Source organism: Vidua macroura, chromosome 13 (genome assembly GCF_024509145.1).
Source record: "Vidua macroura isolate BioBank_ID:100142 chromosome 13, ASM2450914v1, whole genome shotgun sequence".
NCBI lineage: Eukaryota > Metazoa > Chordata > Aves > Passeriformes > Viduidae > Vidua > Vidua macroura.
In genome coordinates, this window is record NC_071583.1 from 3,986,893 (window position 1) to 4,002,089 (window position 15,197).

The following is a 15,197-nucleotide window of genomic DNA, read 5'->3' on the forward strand; positions in this document are numbered from 1 at the left end:
AAAGGTGAATAACTAATTATTCTTGGGATAAAGCATCGAGGTGTGGGGCAGTTAATGACTTATACCAAGTGAAAATAGGCTTGGAGATGTGTGGGAAAGTCAGAGTGTCACAGATGTCAAGCTGGAAAATCAGCTCCCAGTCACCAGTTTTACAACTGATGGATAAGGACTTGCCCCACACAAATCCTTCAGCAATGACCTGGCATCAGAGGTTACCAGCATGAAAGGAGGTTTGGGGTAAGATATCCTTAGGCACAGCCCCAACCCAGCACGACTCAGCACCAGCTTTTAGGAGACCATCTTCACGGATGGTCTTTCTCAGATGACTGCATTTTTTCAACATGTCATATATTTTTTAATATTCTGAAGCCTAAGAACATCATAGCATGGGAAATGCTTCCTGGTTCCTATCACAAGAGTTAATTATAGCCTGTGCAGTGTTTTGAGCAACTACAAAGGAAGCTGTGCAAAAAAATGATGACTTTAGGAAACCTCTATTAGAAAACAGCCCCCCTGCCATGTTTCTAATAATTTTTGATTAGCAGCATAACTCTCTAATAAGGTTTCTGGGGTATTCTGGTACTGTGTGGAATGATCCTATCTGCAGCCTGAGCAAATGAAGTGATACTTAGCATTGCCTTCTGTCAATATGTGTCTGTTGCTCTCTCTGGAGCCACTTCCCTCAGGGTGGTTTTGTTGGCAATTCTGAGCAAGTGCAGGTGCCTCCAAAGAGCAAGGTGACTGTGCTTAACCATGTGGGTGAGTGGCAGAGGTCCAGCCACATCCTTTTCTGGAAAGAGAGGGAAAATGCCAGCTTTGCTCTCCTCTGAGCTCTGCACAGTGTGTCCCAGGGCAGTCCCACAGCATATGGTAGAGCAGCCTCCTGAAGATGTAGCTGCACCACATCCAGGTAGAGCCTCAGGAAAGAACTGTTGCTATCAGACTGAGCCAAATTCCTGCCCTTTTCCTCGAGGCTACTGGCTTCACACCATTTTGGGAGACAGTTTTGCCTCCTCTGTGCAGAGCTGGTATTGGAAAAGCAAATGATGACAGCTTGTGGGCTATGCACCCCCTGCTCATCCTCCACCTCTAGCAGGACCACTGGATGAGACCTTTACCCAACAACAAAATTTGGCTGAGGCCAAATGTTTCAGCTCCTTTCCTAGCAAACTCTTTCTAAATCTAACAGCAGGGCTACAAGCACCCCAGAGTACTGCAGGCACTGAGTGCTGTAAATCAGAGATCATCTTAGCTGCTAACTGCGATTTCAGACCAGTGCCATTTATCAAGCTGGCCTGACATTTACATCTATTCTAAAAACCTCTGCTGACTTCAAGATTTTGACTGGAAACGCTTGTAAGGAATGTGTTAAATACCTGGGGAGTGAGTGAAGATGCCAGCAGCAATCAAGATTTTTCTGGAGCAGCTCTCAGCACAACTGCAATCCCTCACCACAGATATGCAGAAGCAGCATGCTGTGACCTCTGAGCCACACTGTGAAGAATCTCTGGGGGAGATGATATTGGTATTTCCTGTAGTACTCAGCACTTGTGGTGCCCAGAATATGGGAAACTATCATGCAGCTGCCTGGAGGGGTGGAGAGAAGACTGAATGTACATTCTGGTGAAGCACAGGTCGATGGAAGAGCTGGGAGAGCCCCACTGCTGTGCAGCCCACCAAAGCTCCCCAGTACTTTGTGTTTCGCTCAGTGGGGATGGGGAGAGGGGTTCAAACCATCTGAGTTTTTGCAAGAGAGCCCAGGGTTTGTACAAGCAGCAATAGCTTCTCATGTGGGAGTAATTATTAACGCCCAGTTCTCACTGAGCCTCAGACCTTGGCACTTCTGAGTGAGACTGAAATTGATCTGGTTATTGCAGGATGGAGGATTTACAGCCACACCTCACAGTCCATACAGCAGCAACCATCTCTCCCTGTGCTCATTCCATTCTCCCCACCATTATTTCTCTCTTTTTGTTTTTTTAATCCAGAGCAGGTTTTTATCCTCCCCGACACCCCTTCTCTGATCTTGGTCAAAGCATTTAATCTCTGTGACCCACTTTCCCCATATGCAGACTAAAGGCTGCTATGTGAATGCTGTGCTTTGGAAGTGCTTTTTGGGTTTGTTTTTTTTTTTTTTTTTTTATTTTGCAACTTTCTTATATTTTCTCAGATTTCAGAAGGAATATTTATCCTCTGGTGCTTCTCCAGCCCTTTCTGGTTTTCCGTACTTTCTTGGTGCACTCTCAGCCAGCAAAGTAGCGTTTTTTGGTGTGCTGGCACTGAATACTCCTTAATTTTCTGCCATGTCCTTGATACTTAGTTTCAGTTCTTTTGGAATTAAGCCATATTGTACGACACCCATCTAAACCCTGAATTAAAGCAACTGGAGTTCCTTCTCTTTTGTACTACCACAGCCTGAATCATAATCTGACTGACATCACAAGTACCTAAAATATAAAATTAACTTCAAACAGCAGTGATTTTGCCCTCAGAGTATATCAGGAGTCCTGAGACAGCCCTGGAAGCTGTGTGCAAGCAAAAGGCATGGTATACAGATAATTTTTTTTTTTTTTAATATGCCTGTGCTGTAGCAAGGCTGGGTCTGGCTGCCACTGATGGGTGATAGCATAGCACCTGTTATCTTCACCAGACAAGAACCAACTCACCCATCTTGTGAGGCCATCACTGAGCCAGGGGATGCCTCTGCACAGAGGCTGGCATTCAATACAGCAGCACTGCTTGACAAGCCAAGCCTAAATAAAACCATCAGGTCACCCAAAGGTGAGTTTTCATCCCCCACATACACTACTGACTCTACAACTTGTGTTCGTTTTTTTTCTAGAAGTGAAAAGCTGGTTCTTGCAGCTTTTAAGGAGGTTTTAAAATAACTATTTTCCCATCTCTGTGGTTTAAATAGAATCATAACCGTACTACTTATAGCCTGGAAGAGAGAGAGGATGCCAAAATATCAGACATTTTTAATAGAGTAAAGAGAAAGAAAAGATTGGCTTGGTTACCAGCAGGGTTAGGAAAAAGATGGCAAGATCTGAGTTACAGATCACAGTCCTAGGCCTCTACTATACAGGCAGCTTCTGAGAGAAATACGAGAAAAGTACCAAAAGTTGGAACTCTGCAGAAAAGACCTAAGAGTAAATCAGGGGTATAAAGTATACTTGGAACACAATTCCCAGCAACAGCATCCATGCCTTGCCCCACAGCCTTTGTGAAAGAGCTCTACTCTATTACTCTCCAACACTCACTAAGCTATCATCTTATATTCCAGCCTGAAAATATAATTAGCACTGATAGCCAGCTGCTGCTGTGATCTGAAGTATGACAGCTTTCCTTCTGTACCCAGGTGCATTTCCAAAATGCTTTAGAAGCTTTAGAAATGGTCATTAAGTCTCTCTTTGTTTTAAAGACACCCCATCCATGGTCATATTTCTGAGCCCAGTTCTGGCAGCGTTGGTACTGCAACTGTACCAAAAAAACTCAAATTGCAACCTTCTCCTTATGCACTGCAGGAAATGCTGCCTTTCTGGTGTCCAAATCCCAGCTGGGGGTGGAAAACAAGACTTAAACCAAACCAGGAGCCCCACCTCATTTCATCCCTGCCTCAAGGTGAAGCTGCCACCTTTGCCCTCCTCTTCTGACCTGCCATGTCTCTTTTGTGCTCCCTTCACAGTCACAGGACAGCTATGTCTCAGTTGATGTCAACCAGTTTTGGACTACTCTCTACAGAACTACTCAGCAGATTTCTTCATGTAAACTGAGCTTGTATCCCTGCCTCCTTGTGTGAGACCTGCTCCAGCACGTTTGTTAAATGTTACATGATCCATCAGAGAGGGGAAGCACCTCAGGGACAGCTCCTATGAGATAGCTAAGAAGTTGGGCCAGGATCCTGCCATCAGGTTACTGGTTGAAATACTTTCAGAGACGTTTTTGTAGAACAACAGAGCAGGTTAAAATGCCATGCTTAATAAATGTAAGCTTCCCGTTAAGAATATAGTTTATAAATGAGTATGGTATTGACCAAGCCACAGCGTTTAAAAACTGCTTTGCCAACTAAAATTAGCCATCCACAATTACACACTCTTTTCTATCATGAACAGAGGAGCAATTAGCTACAACATAAATTTGGTTTCAGCAGACACAAAGAATTGTGCTATTTAAACCTGTTGCCCATCATGAATTTAAGTCTTCTTAAAAATAGCTTTAGTCACTTTTATTGGTATAAACACCTAAATTGAGATCTAACAGCAAATAAGGATTGTGCTTGTCCATAATAACCTTAGCTGTGAAATCTACTCAGACACAAGACATACAACCTTCCACATACACAAGTTATTTGTCAGCAAAGCAGAATGCTGCCATTCTGAAACAATTACATACAGTAAAGGTTTTCAATATTTTATTAAAGAAAACAGTCAAAATGTACAAGTATTACCCAGGTTTGTAGATAACTTCCTATAAAGGCAGTAAAATATGAATTTCAATCTAGGTTTTAAAAACTGCTATAGTTGCTTATTTTTAAAGTTGGTATTTTAAAATCACGTTTCACAAATAGTTCTGAAATATTACCAAATTAATAGTGCAACAAGAAAATTTGAAATTAGTTCTACACTGTTTGCATGTCAAGCAAAAGTTATAACTAACGGCTTCAAATACTCAAACCATTTGAGAATGAATGAACCCAACAGCTCCCACCAAAACTGACTTCTGACCACATTAGGAACGTCCTCTTCATGTTCTTCACTTAAAATCAAATAATAATAAAACAACACCTCTTGAGGTCATCAAAAATAACTTTAGTATAAAATTGTCTTGGCCCTTATCAAATATTACATGAGTAAAATTGTTAAGCCTTTATCAAAACAGACAGGAATAGGGAAACAAAAATAATGTCATGGCCTTAATCCATATCTGTTGGAATCATGTTTAGAAACGTTAGAAGCAAGACCAGAAACTCGGAGCCCTGTTTTGTTTTTAAAAACCACACAATCACAAAGAAAAAAAACAGCTTCTTACTGCCTAAGGTTTGGGGGTGTTCTGCTCAAGTACCTGTTCCCATAGACAGCAACCTGTTATGTTCTGAAGAGAGCATACGCAAAATATAGAAAAATAAATAAAATAGCTTCTTACAGCCTAAGGTTTGGGTGCTGGGTGGTGGCTTAGTTTGTCCCCCACAGGTCACACTCTCTTGAGCTCATATGCAGAAACATGGAAATTTATATCCATCTTTCTTTTTTTAGAAAGAGAAAAGCCCCCCTACATCCCAAAGCTCTTGAGATCGCAAAGGATGGTGCCCTGGGTGCTCTGGATGCTTTGGCAGCATGGGAAGTGGGCTCGGAGACAGACCCTGAGCTCCTTGTTGAAGATGAAGCAGAGGATCGGGTTGACCCCTGCCTGGGCAAACGTCATCCAGACGGAGGTGGTCAGGTACACCTGGGGGATGGAGCTGGCCTTAATGAAGACCCGCAGGTAGCAGGCCACAATGTAGGGGGACCAGAGCAGCAGGAAGAGCAAGGTGATCATGTAGAACATCTTGCAGAGCCTTTTCTCCATCTTAAACTCCTCCAGCACCAGCAGCCTCTTGATCTGGCTGTGCGTGGCCTGCCTTATGCCCACGAGGGTGGGCGGCGTGGGCCCCCTGCCAAAGCCAGCCGTCCAGTTCGCAGCCGCTTGGCCGGTGGCTCCCGGCCCGTGGAAGGTCCAGTTCTGGCTGATGGCCGGCACCAGCTGGGCCGGCTTCATCTTGCGGTGGCCGTGGATGAAGAAGAGCAGCTTGATGTAGACCAGGTGGGTGGCGGCGATGACGGCCGCCAGCATGAGCATGAAGCCCAGCGTGTCATTGGCCTTGACGTAGCGGTGCTCGAAGATGCACTGTTCCTCCTCCCGGATGAACTTGTAGGTGCCCACGTCAAAGACGGGGGGAAAGGCCATGGCCATGGAGAGGGTCCACACCATGCACACCACAGCCAGGCAGGTCCAGCCCGTCATGCGCTTGGCGTAGAAGCGGTGGTGGGCGATGGCCATGTAGCGTGTGACCCCCACGCAGAAGAGCAGGAAGGCGGCGTGGAAGCAGAAGAGCACGGCCAGGAAGGCCAGCACCTTGCAGCTGAGGGGCCCGTGGGGCCAGGCGGCCCCGCTGCGCACCGACAGCATGACGAAGGGGAAGCAGGCGAGCGAGCGGAGCCCGTCGGCCAGGCAGAGGTCCAGCAGCAGGTAGTAGGGCGCGCGGTGCAGGTGCCGGTCCTTGAGGATGAGCCAGGCGAAGAGCACGTTACCGGCCAGGCTGACGCAGAGGATCAGCCCCAGCGTGGCGAGCTTCAGCCCGGAGGCGCTCAGCAGGCCGCCGGCGCTGGGCAGGTGCGGGCTGCTGCTGCTCCCCAGCTCGCTGCTGTTCGCCATCGGGTCCTTCCTCCTCCTCCTCCTCCTCCTCCTCCGCGCGGGCAGGGCCGGGGGCTCAGCGCCGGGGGCTCAGCGCCGCGGCAGCGCGCCGGGGCCGAGGGCCGCGCCGCCCGGCGCCCCCATGCCCGCAGCCGCCGCCGCGCTGCCGCCGCCGCCCCGGCCGCCCCGGCGAGGCGGGGCGCTGCCGCCGCGCTCCCCGCGGGCCATGCGGCTCCCGCGCCCGCGCTAGCTCCGCGCCCGCCGCCGCCGCCGCCCCGGGGGCATCGGGGATGCGCTGGGGAGGGAGGGGGGGGCGCGGAGCGCAGCGGAGCCTCCCCTTACCGCCGGCAGCTGCTCCTCCGCGCCGGGCGAGGGGCCGGACGAGCCTGCGCACAGCGGCGGCGGCGGCTCTGCCCAGCTCCCGCCGAGGACAATGGGGTAAATCCCCCTCCCTCTCTCCCTCCTTTTTCCCTTCTCTCCTCCTCCTGCTGCTCCTCCGTCCCTCCGCCCACGCCTCCGCCCCCCGCGCAGCCCGGCCCCTGCGGAGCGCGGGGCTGGGCCAGGCGCGCAGCGGCGCGGAGCGGCGCGGAGGTCCCGCTGCCGCAGCGGGGATGGGAGCGGGGCTGGGCTGGGCTGGGCTGGGCTGGGCGGAGCGGAGCCGCCCGCAGCCGGACCCCAGCCCCTGCCCTTCTCCCGCCGGGGGAGAGTGCTGGGATGGAGCTCGGGGGCAGCCGCGGGGTGCGGTGGGGTGCGGTGAGGCGTCCAGCTCCAGCGGCCGTGGCGGGGATCCCCTGCATCCCCTTCCGGAGGAGCAGGGGAGCGTGATGCCGTTCCCAGCTGATGGAGACAGTGTATCTGGGTGTAAGACAGGTGTGCATGTGTGTGTAATCCCATAGACATGCATACCGGCACCTACGGCATGTGCGTTGGTTCAGTATAGCCACACATTAGTGATACACCCGTGTCACCGTCACCAGTGTGCTTCTGCTAGGTTTGGCCATACTAAATGGCCTTTTAACTTCCTGCTCGCAAGCAAGGCAAGTCCAGCAGCACCTGTTGCAGTGCAGCATCTGGGTGTGCTGTCCTTTGCTTGGCAGGGGGGTTTGGAGGGGAAGGAGGCTTGCAGCAAGCTTACAGGGCAAATGTTTCTGTGTGAACATCAAGGAAAAGGTGCCTCTGCAAGTCAGGAGCGTGACATTTGGGTTCCTAGTGGAACCTGTCATTTGGGGTCTGACTAGGGTTCTTAAGAAGATCAAACAGGATGCTCTCCATGTTTGTGTGTTGTTCAGGGACTTACCAACTCCCAGGCTTAGTTACACAGGACCCACGGAGGGCTGGGCAGGTTTTGTGAGCTGGATAAACCACATTTGACCCGACTGGCACAGAGCATCTGCTGATGCACCTGTGCTGCTGGTGCAGGTTTATAATGGGCAGTTTAATATAGGCCAGTGAGACGCAGATCCTTGTCCTCTCCCACTTTTCCATCCTTGTGTATGTAGGGCAAGGCCTCTCTGCGTGCCTTGTAAGGCACGCACCAACGCACGGCCCTGGGCTCACTGGAGATACTAATGCAATTATCGTACTATTACTGAGTTTCCTTCATGGCCTCTTGTGAAGGACACGTCTGAAATCCTTTTTGAGCATTCTATTAAAAGCCATCAGTAAATTCAGTGTTATTCCAGAAACTGTAGCAATTAAATCATCTGCATCAGCCCCAAAATCGAAGGTTGGTGGAGCGTCTTTCGAGCGGATCTTTCTGGCTGGTTTCAGAAAGTCTTTCTGCATTTAGCAGGGACCAGGCTCTGACCCTGATCATGCCACCAGATGTCCAGAGCAGCTCTGCTGAACTCCTGGCATTTTAACAGTGGTGAACCAAAGCCAGACTTTGGCACGAGGATGTGTCGAGGGCAATCTGTATCACACAGGACTTAATTTGCCCCTGGATCTGGTTTATGTCCGTTATTTATTGCAACGTTAGGAGATCAAAGAAATCCTGAGAGGGGGGAAAAAAATAGGTGGTAGAAAATTGAGGCTGCTTTTTGCTTCCTACCAGTGCATCTGAGCTGTTTTCAGTTGTTAGGTTTCTCATTTGCACCGAAGTTTTACTGTGACAGAGAATTGCCCACGGGTTGTTCAGTGCTTTGTGCAATTTTCCAGGCGTTTCTCACATTCATGCAGTGACTCGAGCGCCGGGTTCGCGGTGTCCCCTCGGCAGCCCTGGCACCTCTGTCAGGAGCGGTGTCTTTGTGGAGGAGCCGGGACACCGCTTGTGTCGCTGGCCCCCGGTGCAGCCCAGGAACACTCCGCCACGGCAGGCTGCCAGGAGCCAATGTGCTTTGCCAAGCATGAGGACGAGGATCGATTGTCCTCGGGGGCGTGTGGCTTTTCAGAGGAGCCGAGGAGCCCTTATGGCCCGTGGTAGCTCTGTGATCTCTGCCATCAAGTGAACAAAAGGGAATAACACACCTGCTTCCCTCCTCCGCTCCTGCGGGAAGGGTTTCTCCTCTCCCTGAACGCTCGCCAGCGCAGCTGAGCTGGCTCAGGAGCTGCCGTAATTCACTGCTATCTTGCCAGGCCAGCAGCAAATTGCTAGCTCATCTTTCTTCCACCTGTAGCGAGAAGAGAGCCGGCAGGGAATGGTGTTTCATCCATTTTCCCAGGGCTGCTTCCCTGATGAGGCTGTTATATAGTGCTATAGGAGGTGCGAGCCTAGAATTTGGCTGGCTGAGAGATGTGACACTAAAGGGACAGCCAAAAGGAATGAAGAAAATAAAGGGCAGGCGGGGGGTTGACAGTCTTTATATGAGCAGGCTCCTCGCCTCCCAAAGGGGCTGACCTGGCATTAGACCCGCCAGGATAACTCTGCCTGTTAGTTACACCCTGCCAGGAGAAGAGCCCGCCCTGCCCCACCTGGGTCGCCCCATACAGGCAAGCCAACGCCAATTCAGGCTGCTTCATGTCTTGTTGCATCAGACCTATCAACTTCAAACAAGTTCCTCGTCTAGACTCAGCCTCAGCTTGGACATTAGTGCCAGACTTACAGCATTTGACTAAAAAATAGAAATAGGGTATTTTGTAACCCCTTTGCTGTTGCAGAGGTGCTCAAGGAGCTCTTCCCACCCGCAGGGACTGCAGTGCCTGTGGAAGTGTCAACCACTGAGAGTCAAAAGGAGCAGCAGGGACTGCCCCTGTATCCACAGGACAAAGCCTTCATCTTCGGTGCTGCTTGGCTCTGCCAGGTGTCCAGCCCCCTGCCCAGCAGGGACACCTCTGTGCATGGGTGTACCCCTGGACACTGAAACACAGAGCTCCTTCCTCCAGTGCCCTGGTGGGGGCTGGAAACACTGTGTGTCTATTGATTTGGGCATAGCCAGACAAAAGCCAGACCCATCTCAGCAGTCGTGGGGAGCAGGTAATTCCCAGAGATTGTAATGAGAGTGTTAAGCTATTTTCCTTTCTCCCTTCAATCACTTTCACAAATCGACTTTAATGAAGAGCTATTCTCTGCTTACAAAATGGTGCTGCACAAGCTAGATGGATTCCCCTGACCTTTCAGTGTGCCTTACTTGAATTGCCTGCCTCTTCATGTTCTCCTCTCACTGCCTTGAATGGGAAAGACAGCTGAAATAGGGACTCTTACAGCAAATACTGTGGCATATTGCCTTCTTTCTATCAGTCACTGGTGTGCTTCCTGAATCCTTGCCTATTTATTATTAGTGGTTTTATTTGTGTTCCCGTGGCTGGGAGCTCTGCATAACATTTCTGGAAAGAGAAGTGTCCTGTACCTCTGTAACAGTGTAGTAGAAATCAGTGTTGTCCCTGGTGTGATGTAAAGGAAGAAGCAGGAAATGTCTGGACATGCCTGAAGGACAATCCCTGAGCTCCACCATGGCTGACACACCACAGAGAAGCAGGACAGGTGAGAGCAGTCAGCCAGAGCAATTTTGCTGTCACAGATAATTCAGGCAAGGGAAAGTTTTCAGGCTTTGCAATCAAGGAGATGGAAAGGTCAGTCTGGAGCAAAAAGGGATAACAGAGGCTTGAGCTGGATCTGGCAGAAAAAGATTAAAGGTCCTCCTTCCCATCTTCCTGTAATTCCCAGAAAGTTCTCTGGATGACACTCATTGTTTGTGTTATCTTTGCACCTAGTGGAGTGAGTCAGGGACCAGGGTGCTACACAAGCAAAACAAAAAACTGTTCTTTTGCCAAGGAAACTTAAAATCCAACAGTGCAATGGGAGAGAGGGCTGATACGAGCCCTAGAGAAGGGGGAGAATGAGCAAACCACGAGGTTGCAGCCTAGGGAATGGCATTGGCATAAGGGTGGCTATCAGTCATCCCTGGAAGGGGAGGAGGGAGTGTCAGGAGCTAATGAGGCAGGTTTGTGGGTGTTTACAAGGATCATGATAATACTTTGTGGCAATGACAGAACAGAAGATGACACATTAAGGTAATGTTTGGGCACTGGGTAATGTGAAAGCAGCATGAGAAGATTAAAATCTGCAACATTTACAGTACTACCCAAAATAACTGCTCTGCACAGGAGCCATGCTTGCCCTCTGTAACCAGGGCACAGGTATGGTACTTGCCAGTGACATGAAGACATTTAAACCAATGCTGGACAACTTCCACCCTGCCTCTTGCTTACAGAGGATCCAGATGTCAGGTTGGGGATGGGGCACTGGGCACTGCCATCAGGCTGGGAAGGGCAAGGGCCAGCAGAGCCCAGATCTGTGCTCAGCGAAACACTAATGAAGAATTTTGGATGTGGTTTTGTTCCCATAATTATTAGCACAGTAGTGCAAAATGTACAGATGACACCAGAGTGGATGGGACTATTAATGTCACTGTTGAATCCTGATTTCCTGGATGGCAGTGGAGGATGTGCAGGCGAACAGTCACAGAGCTGCATCTGTGACAGAGGGGTATCTGACAGCTAGCGATCACATTTTTCAAGGGCTTATTCCTGGCTGTTTAATACTTCATATGCTCTCTTGGGGAGGGAGGAGGGAAGAACGGAGGAGTATATTTGGCACAGCAGGGAAGTGGACTCGGGTCTTTTCCATCCCTTAGTGCTGTGCTGTTGCAGGGGGAGAGAAAGCCTCCTTCCACAGCAGTACTAATCCTCCTCCACAGCAAGATGAACGTTTTGAACCTGAACAACTCCTCTCATTTTTCCCCCATGTGATTGTGAGTCAGGCTGAGCTTCTCTATTCTTCTCCATAATTGAGTAGGAGATTATTTTGACTGGAAATAACCAGACACAGGTATCATGGCTGTGAAAGCCTCCATGCATGCCACTTGCTAAAATTTCTGTAGCCTTCTGCAAAGTGACCTGGTCTTTAAAGGCTTTGCTCAATGGAGAGGGAAGAAAAGCAGAGAGGAAGAATAGCTCCTTCCTGCTCACTTCTATCACTGTCTCTGCTAAACTTAACCTGCTGAATTGTTGGTGACACACTATTCTTCAGAAGCAGCTCCTTTGTGGAAGACCTCCCCTGTGACACGGGGAATAGCTGCTGTGAGACAGGAAATATCCCTGACATGATGGCTTTCTACAGGAGCTCATAGCTGCTATCCAGTCCCATGGACATGCCGAGAGAGTTACGAAAAGCCATTCCTTTAAAATCTCCCCAGGCACAGATTTGCCTGTCCTTCTCTTCCTGTATCCATAATTGTCTTCCATGAGATGCAGGCCAGCTGCTTGGGTTGCATTCCCACCCCTCTGTCCCAGAGGCAGTGAGTGATGGAGAAGTGCAGGGTGAGCGAGAAGCAGCTGCAACGTGAGGCTGTGTCAGGGCACGTGGCAGGGGACGCTGCCAGAAGCCAGTTCTGGCTCTTGGTGAGTACCAGGGAGGTGGGTGCAGTCTTGTGGCAGGGCTGAGTTTTAGCTACACACACTCTACCAGCAAAGCCAGACACTAAGGAGCATTTCACAAGATCAGGCTTTCTCCAGTTTATACATAAGTGGGATTGCTCCAGGCTATTGAACCAGCCTGCTGCAGACTAGCCAAGCCCAGAAGTTTTATCTGTGCTGTAGCAAACTCAAGCCACTGCTGTTCTGCTTGTGCATCCAATGTCTCAGCTGCTTGCTGAAGAGCTAATGAGCTTTTGGGGATACATGGGTGCTATAAACTCCTTAGGCCAGAGATAAGCAGCTTATTGCCTTTAGGAGCACTGCCAGCCCTTGGCTCTGCTGCTGAAGTGCTTCTCAGGCCCAAGTTCTTCGTTAGCAGCAAGGGCTGTGAAGTCCTGAAATAAATGTGTTCCTGCTTCCATGTGTACATGTGCATGCTGCAGCCTCTCCACAGGGTGAGGTAAAACCAGGCAGTGGGACAAGCAGGCAACACCAGGCTTTACACACTGTTGTCACATCTCCCTGTGTGTGACATCAACCCTCACAAAGCACATTCCCTGCACTGAGGCTGTGCTGTCTCATCTGTACAGGATGAATCCACCACCCCCATCACAGTGAAATGGCCTTTGGCACCCAGCTGGAAATTCATCATGGACAGTGTGGGCAGCTTCAGAACAAAAGGTGGCTATGTTGGTCATGAGCCAAATTATTTCCATTGCTCTCCTCTCTTTGCTTTTGAATGGACCTACTGTGAATGTCTGTCTAGAAAATTCACTGGGTTAAAAAAAATGGAGGCAATACACAACTGAAAGTTTGCTTGCAAAGCCACTGTGAAGGCAGGTTTTTATTTTCTTCATATAAATTCAGCCCTTGCTGTTCTCCACTCATTGTGTGCAGTGTCTACCATCAAAAGCAATCCCATTGCAACTGGCCAACAGGCTGAGGTTGCTACTCCTACAAAATGCTAGAGAGAGCCTTCAAATCTGCTTGGCTAACCAAAGCATCTCCATCCGTATTGTGTATTTTACTTTTTTCCTCCCCTTTTACCCAGGTATAAAGTAGCCAAACAGCTCTCTTTCAAGGCATAACTAGGAGCAGAATTTGGTATACAACTCTCAAATTTTTATTTAGTTTCTCTCATTGGAGCAGTTTTGGAATTAATCCAGTCATCAGGCAGAGTTATATCAGGTGCTGGAAGTACTTTCTGATACCATCTTTTAATTTGAGTAGATAAAATCTGAAATTGGATTTCTTTGCTGCTCCATTGTCCTTATTTGTTACCTTTCCTGTTGGTTTACACTGTGCACAGCTTAGATGGAGCCAGAAGTACTCCCTTATTTTGGCACTCTCTGCAAATGGATATCCTCTCCTCGCCTATGGCCCCTTCCCCCCACAGCTGGTGGAAACGAAAGGATGAGCAAAGTAAAACCTTTGGTGTGACTAAAACTGTGAGATTTAACTGTACCAGAGAGTCCACGAGCACTGCTTGAATGCTAAATTCAGAGTTAAATGGGTGTTGTCTGTTGAGATAACACCCTTGCTGGGGTGTTGGAGTGGAGTGATGATCCGGCAGTGTTCCCGTGACACCGCGAGGTCAGCTCAAAGCTCTCCACCACCGCTGCTGGAGCAGCACAGACAGTTCAGTGCCATGCCTGGAATTCAAATCCAGCCATCACCAGATTCATGCTCACAGGCTGAAAGTCACTAGCTGACCCTTCTGTATTTAAATCACTTTTTCAACAAAGGCGCTCTCTTGTCATTTCACCTTGAACTGGAGGAATAGCACGTTAAAAGGTTTTGCAGTTTTAAGGTGTTGGTGGGTCTCAACCAACTTTTTGGGCTAAATAAAGCGTGAAAAATACTTTTTCACCAGACTATCCAATCAACTGGACTTTTAAGGCAGAATGATGAAAAGAAAAATATTCTTTTAATAGTGCTTTCTCTCTGGTAAAAGGTGTTGCTAACTTGTTGAAGCAGAGCTTGGAGTAACAGATGAAAACTGTCAGAAAAGCTGTGATGTACTTTGGATCTAAGTGAAAATTGTGACCAAAATCTGAGTCTGCCTAAACCCTGAGTTATATGCCAAAATGCCCAGGATTCCTTGGATCATCATTCAAGTTGATAAGGGTAAGAGCTTATTTCTTTGGGATTGAGTATATTCTTAGGCATTCCTTTTGTGCAAAGGGCTTTTCTTTGGAAGGGCTGGGTCCCTTCATTTTTTATTTATTTGGCCTTTTGCCTTTGCATTTTATCTAACAAAATTCACTTCAGTGATGCAGAACTGATGAGAAAAAACCTCCCTGAGCTGTGTTAAACCTGAAATCTTCATACCTGAGAGAAGCAGGGCCTGGGCTTTTGGGAAGATCCAGCAGGATTCTACATTTTTTGAGATCTTGAAGAAGTTTTTTGGGGTTAAACAAAAACAAAGCTTAGGGAGAAAAAAGGACACTGGTTATATGCATAGCACAGAAGGCTTGTAGAAAGCTTCTGGGTGCCACTGGCATGCCAATTGATTTACCTTTGCAATAAGGACATGATGACTGGGAGGATCACGGAGAGCTGTACGAATTCTACCCGTGCAATGTGTGAGCTCAGCCTGGAAACAAACCTCATCTGCCAAGTTCTGTAGGGCCATTTCCAGCTTTTCTCCTCGAAGGAGAGGCTCTGCTACCAATGAATAAAGTGGGAATTTTGACACTGATTTCAAAGGAAGCTAAATTGAGCTCCATGAAAAGGGAGCGCTAGCACGCAATGCTGCTCTTAGTTTTTTCTTATTAATGTGACTAATTAAATGTTTGTATTTTTTAAGCACTAACAGTTTTTTTGATGGTCGTTTAGAGACTTTGAGAAAGTCAATAATTTTGATGAAATAGGACTGTAGACTCCAGAACAAAGTCCACATGGAATCCGTGATGTTGCTAGGATACAGCTATTAGTATTTTCAGTGGCTGGGT

At 48.6% G+C, this 15,197-nt stretch overlaps 1 protein-coding gene across 1 annotated transcript; it reads right to left on the reverse strand.

Annotated features, from left to right (window-relative positions):
- Window positions 1-4,210: 4,210 nt before the first annotated feature.
- Window positions 4,211-6,411, reverse strand: GPR27 (G protein-coupled receptor 27). The gene has a single exon (XM_053989355.1). It carries the CDS (start codon window positions 6,409-6,411, stop codon window positions 5,269-5,271), a length of 1,143 nt encoding a protein of 380 aa, XP_053845330.1. The 3' UTR covers window positions 4,211-5,268.
- Window positions 6,412-15,197: the final 8,786 nt, after the last annotated feature.